Raw genomic sequence first — 6,677 nt, 5'->3', positions numbered from 1 at the left:
GAGGAGAGAGACAGGTGTTCCTGGAACAGTCTGGCCATGTTGCCATCCTCCTGCCCCAGCTTTCCAATCAGCCAGGAACACCGTGCACACACCTCTACCTGGCATGGTCAGGTTGGCCTAGAACTAAAACTGGGTCTTTCCATTGTGTTCCAGTCCGCCTAGTAGTGACGCACAGGTTTGTTTTTGTTTCCTGTTTTTGTTTTTGTTTTTCATTATTTGAAATTTTCTGTGAATGTGTTGGTCTTTATCCCTGCACAAAAATCTAAACAACATGAGAGCAAGTTGCTTGTCTTGTTAACAGGTGTATTCCCAGTGCTTAGAAGCCTGGTTGATACATCATAAGTATTCAAAACAAATGTTTGTTGAAAGATTGAGTAGCTGGCTGAATGGATGATTGAGAAAAGGATAAAAACAGTTGAAGTGTGACTATTTCTTTTAGCAGTATATGAAAGAAAAATGTGGCAAAGTATAATGTCATAAATTTCTTACCATCTGTGGGAGCTGGCAGGTGGCATGGTGGGTAAGGCACTAGACTCCCACATGGCCTCTGGACCTGGAGGCTTGCTTTTTCACTCTCTGTCTCTCTGGTAAGTGTGTGTGTCCTGTAGCAAGTTGGAAAATAATAATAATAAATAAAATTAGAATAATTCTTAAAATTTTTTCTTTGCATCCATGAAACATTTATCTTCATCTGTAGCACACAGCACTAAATAGTTGTAGGATGGTACCTGTTATTATTTGAGTGTCCTTCAAATTCTGAGTGTGATCTTGTTTGTATGGTGAAGGTGTTGAGAACTTAATGTTTTTATTGTGTCCAAGGGCAGGATGTTTGAGAGTGATAAAGAGTAGGGGCAAGGCCCTGCGATTGAGTTCTGATGGGTTTATAAGGGGCTTATGGACAGCAGCTCTGCTCTGCTTATACCCTCATAATGCCTTAGGACTTTGCAAGATTCAGAAGTTGGCAGGAACCAGCAGTTAGCGTAATGGCTATGTCGCTGGACTCCCACGTAGTCGACCGTGGTTCCCGTCTCAGACCCGGTGGCTTAAAACTCATGCCGGGCACGTGTGCGTGCATGCCCAAGATCCCAAGAAGAGAATGGAGGAGAAGGGACTGCAGCATGACCATCCCCCCTGGGGGGTGATTTCTCGCTGTCTGTCTCTATGTCTTTCTCTGTCTGTCTGGCGAGCGCACGCACCCTATAGCAAAAACCTCTCAAAAAAAAGAAGAAGTTGGCCCCTGGACCTTGACCTCCAAACCAAGAGTGGAACAAACCTCTATTCTTGAATTACTTGGTTTCTAATCTTTTCTTTTACAGAATGGACAACTACTGTACTCAAAACACACAACGTCCAGATTTATTTTTCCCAAAATTATTCTTTATAATCAGTGTAACGAAGAATTATTTCTGTGGAAAAGATGGACATAAACAGGGGGACAGACATTAGATAATCCCACGGGGCAAAGCACATTAAGAAAAACGAAAAGAAAAACAAACAAAACATGGAAAGATCCAGCTCTGAACAAATATTCCTTTTACTCACGTTCACACACAGGAACGCTGCTGTTCCAAAGGCTCCTCATTCCCACTGAGATACATTTACTCATAGAACTGCCCCTTAAATGGAACCTAAAGAACAAAAGCAATGTAGCTGAGCAAGCATGCCATTTCTCTCTTCCCTTCACTGGCAGATCTCAGCTTCTTTCCTGACAATTCCGAAGTTAATTGACAGTTTAATTTCTATGTGAAAGCACATGTGAAAGAGCTCATTAGGTATCTCGGCGATAGAGGCTCAGAAACCAAGAAATCGTGGAAACTGAGCAGCTTCCCGTAAGGTGCAAAGCACTAACAAACTGTGAAGCTCAGTAATCAGACAGACATGATACCTCCGACTCAAGGAAGAGCACAAACAGGCATTTCCTTGGTCTGGCCCAGAGCTTTCCCCAACTGCCGAGTGCCCCTTCTTGTCATTATTAGAAATGCTGTTCTCAAATAAATCCAAATTAGGACTTTTTCATTCGTAGACATCAAATCAGGGGAAAACAACTTCTGGTTTAGGTCAGCAAACCATTAGGAAAGATACCTGAGACTGTTCCTGCCATTGTATCTGGAATGTTCCTGAGCATCCCTGAATTATTGAGGAATAAAGCCAAATTATCTGGGGATAAAAAGGAAATAAGAGAGGACTCTTCAGAGGAAACCATCCCAAAACATCCAGCTTATTGACCAATAGCCTCTGGGGTCGTCTCAGGTCTTTATTGAGTGGCTAGTATTTGATGTCAAGAAATCTTTGGAATAAATTGAAGAAATTGAGAATGACTGTTCTGTGGTCTAGGTTTTGTTTTGTTTTTGCCTGCCAACAGTATTGGAACTTAATACCCAAATATTTACATCCCCATAAAGACTACTAATATTGAGAAAGGTAGGAAATACATCCCCCTTAAGGAACACAACTCCACACCACCAAGAGTTAAAACACAAGAAATCACAGAAATGTCAGAAAAAGAATTCAGAATATTTATGACAACTAAACTCAATAAGATACAAGAGACAACAGACAACCAATTCCAGGAGATGAGAAAGACTTTCCATGAAGGAGCTCCATAAAGAGATAGACATCCTGAAAAGGAATAAATAGAACTACTGGAGTTAAAGATAAGGTGCAGGAAATCGAAACCTCCCTTGAAGGTATTAACAGCAGATTAGACTATATAGAAGAAAGAATCTCTGACTTGGAGACAAAATTCCTGATTTTGGGGTAAACATTTGGTGTGGTGGTTAAGGCACTAGACTTGCACATGACCAACTGCAGTTCAAGTCCTAGACCTGGCTGCTTGAAAATCACACTGGGTGTGCATGTATGCTTGCCCCAAATCCCTAGAGGAGAATGAAGGAGAAGGGATTGCAGTGAATCAGGATGAAATAGAAAGCCTGAATAAATCAATGACAAGTGATGGATTGAATCAGTAATAAATAGTCTCCCAAGAAAAAAAAGCCCAGGTCCATATGGCTTTACTTCTAAGTTCTACAAAACTTCAAAGAAGAGCTAATACTTGGGGCTGGCAGATGACGTGGTGGTTAAGGGTGGGGGACTCCCACGTGGCGGACCCCAGTTCAAGTTTGGACCTGGTGACTTGCTTTCTCATCCCCCCCCCCTTTTCACTCTGGTCAAATTAAAACAAACAACTAAATTAATAAATAATTCTAAAAAAAAATGAAGAGCTAATACCAATTCTGCTCAAACTATTTCTAAAGATTCAAAAGGAAAGAATCCTCCCAAACTTCTTCTAGGAAACCTGTATTACCCTGTTACCAAAACCAGACAAGGACACAACAAAATAGGAAACCAAAGGCCAATATTCCTGATGAATACTGATGCAAAAATTTTAAAAAGATACTATCAAATTGAATCCAGGAGCATATTACATACAAAAATCTATAGCACTTGTATACACCAACGATAACCAGTCTGAGACAGAATTGAAGAAAGCAATCTCATTTACAATAGCTACCAAATGAATAAGAAACCTAGGAATAAATCTAACCAAAGAAGTAAAAGATTGCTACAAAACACTTATTCTTTCCTTTTTTATTTCAAATTCTTCTGTTGATTCACTTAAAAGTGTCTTAAAACAATCTTTGCATATTTTTATCTTCTTTGTCCTCCTCCTCCTCTCCTTCCTCCTCCTCCTCCTTCTTCTTCTGTCAGCATTTCACTGAGTCACGATCCTGCCTTAGCCTCCCAGCTGGAACTACAAGTGTGTGCCATCATGACTCACTCCTTTTTAGGTTTCATTTTGTCACCAGGTCAGCCCAGAACTTGGGATTCTTACTGCTTCAGCTTCCCTGGGTCACTGGGGTTCCAGTTACAGGCTGCCATACCTGGACTATATATGGTCAGGAATGAAACCTGATCCTCCCCTGTGATCCTCCCTCCCTCCCTCCCTCGCCTGTGGAGCACAGCATCTCAGCCGGGTGGTGGATCTATTGTATTTCTGCCATTTAGTGTCTTTACCACTTTCCCTTTGTATGCATCTATTGATGGTGCTATCTGGTTCCCACTGCAAGTCATCTTTCAGATATTAGTCCCTTTCAGTACATCTTTACTATGAGGCCAGTCCTCCTTTTTGGATAAACCCCCATTATCTATTGTGTTGTGTCAGTATCTAGCCTTGTCTCTGGTCTCTATGCTGGGACTCACCCTTCATTACAAATGAAGAACACTTCTGCCCCAAGCTGGAAATTAAGTGGAAGTACCACACGGCCGTTAGGGAGTTGGTCCAGGAAATTATCACATGCTTTCACTAGGAGGAAAACAAAATAAGTTTAAGATTGTCCTCTGAGGGGAAAAAGAGACTCATCTAGAGACCACTTGAGAATCCAGGCACCTGCACATCTGGGGGCTGCCGGGCTCCAGTCTCCCTGGGTGGTACAGTGCAGAGAGGCAGCCCCTCTGAGGTCATAGCCAGGCTCACAGTTGTAGAACACTTCCTGTCCTGAGGAAAAGTCATCCTTGTCACTTGGGGTATATGTGCCATGTGGGATTTCTGGAGGTCGTCGACACACTGTGGAAATGACAGGTCCAAAGTACCTGTTAGTTCAGAGCAATATCTTGCTAACTAACCTCTAAGCCTTCCAGAAAAATCAGATAATCATACTTAAAGGGGTTCTTAGGCATAACAGAAGAAGTCAAATGATACTCCACCCCCTTCATTTTACTGATCTGGAAGTTAATAGGGAGGCCTCATAGCTGGTAAGAGCTATGGAAGTAGAACCCAGTTCTCCCAGCACAGGGTTCATTCATAGACCTAGAAAGCCTGAGTTTCCTTCCCCAGCACTAGCTATCCAGCATGGAGTTACTTGTATTGATGGATTCTCCACCTACTGTTTTCTTTGTTTTTATTTTTATTTTTTTATTATTATTTTTTTTAAGAGAGATTTTTTGCTATAGAGTGTGGGTGCTTGCTAGAGAGCCAGGCAGACAGAAAATGAGAAATCACCCCTGGGGATATGGGGATATGACCACGCTTCAATCCCTTCTCTACATCCTTGTCTTGGGATTTGGGGGCACATAATGTACATAGTCCTGGCATGAGTTTTAAGCTGCCTGATCTGGGACTCAAACCACAGTCAACTATGTGGGAGTCCAGTGATGTAACTATTATGCCTTCTGCTGGTCCCTCCACCTACTGTTTTCTAAGAAACAAATCCCAGTTTTAGCCTCATTGTTTAGATAATGAGTCTGTTTAACAGATTCCCCCTCATCTCTCCATCTCTCCTCTACTGCCATATATGCATCTTCATTTCTTGGTGTCTGTCCTCCTTGCTGCTCTGTCATTGCACAAGGCTGACGTGGTTTGTAAAAGTGTAAGCCCCATCTCTGTCCTTATGTATCAGCCACAACACTTTCCGATCCATCGCTAAGCCAGCTTTGTGTCCTAAATAGACAAGGCAAGCCAGTGAGAATAAAAGCCCCTAAATAAGTCAGTCTTTATAATAAGACATACTATTAGAGAGTATTTGATCCAAGGCTTCCATTAATAGCCCTTTTTCGCATGCTTAGGATATCAGAACCTGTTTTAATCCAACCTAATCTATGCCTAATTAAATATGAGTGAGAAATATGAGCAATTTTCTTACACTCTCAACTTTATATTTATAATAATAAAATGTAAAAGGTTCACATTATAATTACATTCTAAGGTCTTTGTCACCCTTCTGATCTCTTCATAAATCAGTCTCTTTCTTTCACTGATAGATACTGAGAGAAACATGGCAAAAACTAGAGGATTTGGGCTCTGAGGTCAGACATACCTGCCTTTTTTAACCCTGGGCATGTCACTTAGTGGCATGTGACTTGGATAACTTATGTAACCATTAGACCACCCTAATGTCACTACCAAATGGTAAGGAATGGCACTATTTCACACCGCTGACTACAGAGAGAGCTCACATCATTCTACACCATAAATTGAAAGATAATGTAACTGGCGCTTTGCCCTGAAAATTGCTCAACATGTGAGTCCTAAATATGTTCTTACTTGGTCAACTGAGCTTTTGCTTCTCAAAATAAAGATACAAACACACAAATGCATGAACACAGAGACATATACATATATACACATACTCCTTAATTTCGTATTTCTTCTCCCCAAATTTACTCACTCTGCTCACCACTCATTCCCTCCACAGAACAAACACTAATCTCCTCAACTCCAACAACTCATGCCATTCAGAGGGCCCTCCAATGCCAGAGTCAGACTCACCCCTGGAGCAGGTTGGCAATTCTGGCTGCCATCTATTAAGGGCCTGGCATTGCACCCTGGTCGGTCCTTTCATGACGAAGCCAGGCTGACACCTAAACTCCACAGTCTCATCTAAAGAAAACAAGCTTCTGTTCTCAGACACCATTATTCCATTTGCAACATCTGGAGGCGTGCATTTATTAGGGATGATGCACTGAGGGGCAGGGCCACTCCAGGTGCCAACATCATTATCATTGCTGGTGCAGTAGATCGATGCCCCACCCACGAGGTCAAACATCTTTTTTCCTCTGTCTCCAAGATTGCAGCGATAGGTCACCACAGTTCCGTACTGGAAATATTCTCTGTTGGTGCTAAAGAAATTTCCATTGGGGATGGTTGGGGGTGGCCCACAATGGATACCTGTTAAAGGGAA

At 41.9% G+C, this 6,677-nt stretch overlaps 1 protein-coding gene across 5 annotated transcripts in view; it reads right to left on the bottom strand.

Annotated features, from left to right (window-relative positions):
• The window catches only part of CR1 (complement C3b/C4b receptor 1 (Knops blood group)), a 78,126-nt gene that overhangs the window by 39,690 nt on the left and 31,759 nt on the right, over nucleotides 1-6,677 (bottom strand). For all 5 annotated transcript variants that reach the window (XR_003551206.1, XM_027776095.1, XM_027776097.1 and 2 more), the window contains 4 exons: nucleotides 6,266-6,664; nucleotides 4,388-4,564; nucleotides 4,201-4,303; nucleotides 1,543-1,628 (listed from right to left, as the gene is read on the bottom strand). Coding sequence is in view for 4 of the 5 variants with exons in the window: in XM_027776095.1 (XP_027631896.1) it covers nucleotides 1,543-1,628; nucleotides 4,201-4,303; nucleotides 4,388-4,564; nucleotides 6,266-6,664 (765 nt within the window). In the remaining variant the exon portion in view is untranslated. The remainder of the gene's footprint in view (nucleotides 1-1,542; nucleotides 1,629-4,200; nucleotides 4,304-4,387; nucleotides 4,565-6,265; nucleotides 6,665-6,677) is intronic.

This window comes from Tupaia chinensis, unplaced genomic scaffold, assembly GCF_000334495.1.
Source record: "Tupaia chinensis unplaced genomic scaffold, TupChi_1.0 Scaffold000627_1, whole genome shotgun sequence".
NCBI lineage: Eukaryota > Metazoa > Chordata > Mammalia > Scandentia > Tupaiidae > Tupaia > Tupaia belangeri.
The sequence above is the reverse complement of the archived record's forward strand: the minus strand, read 5'-3'. Positions and strand labels throughout refer to the sequence as shown.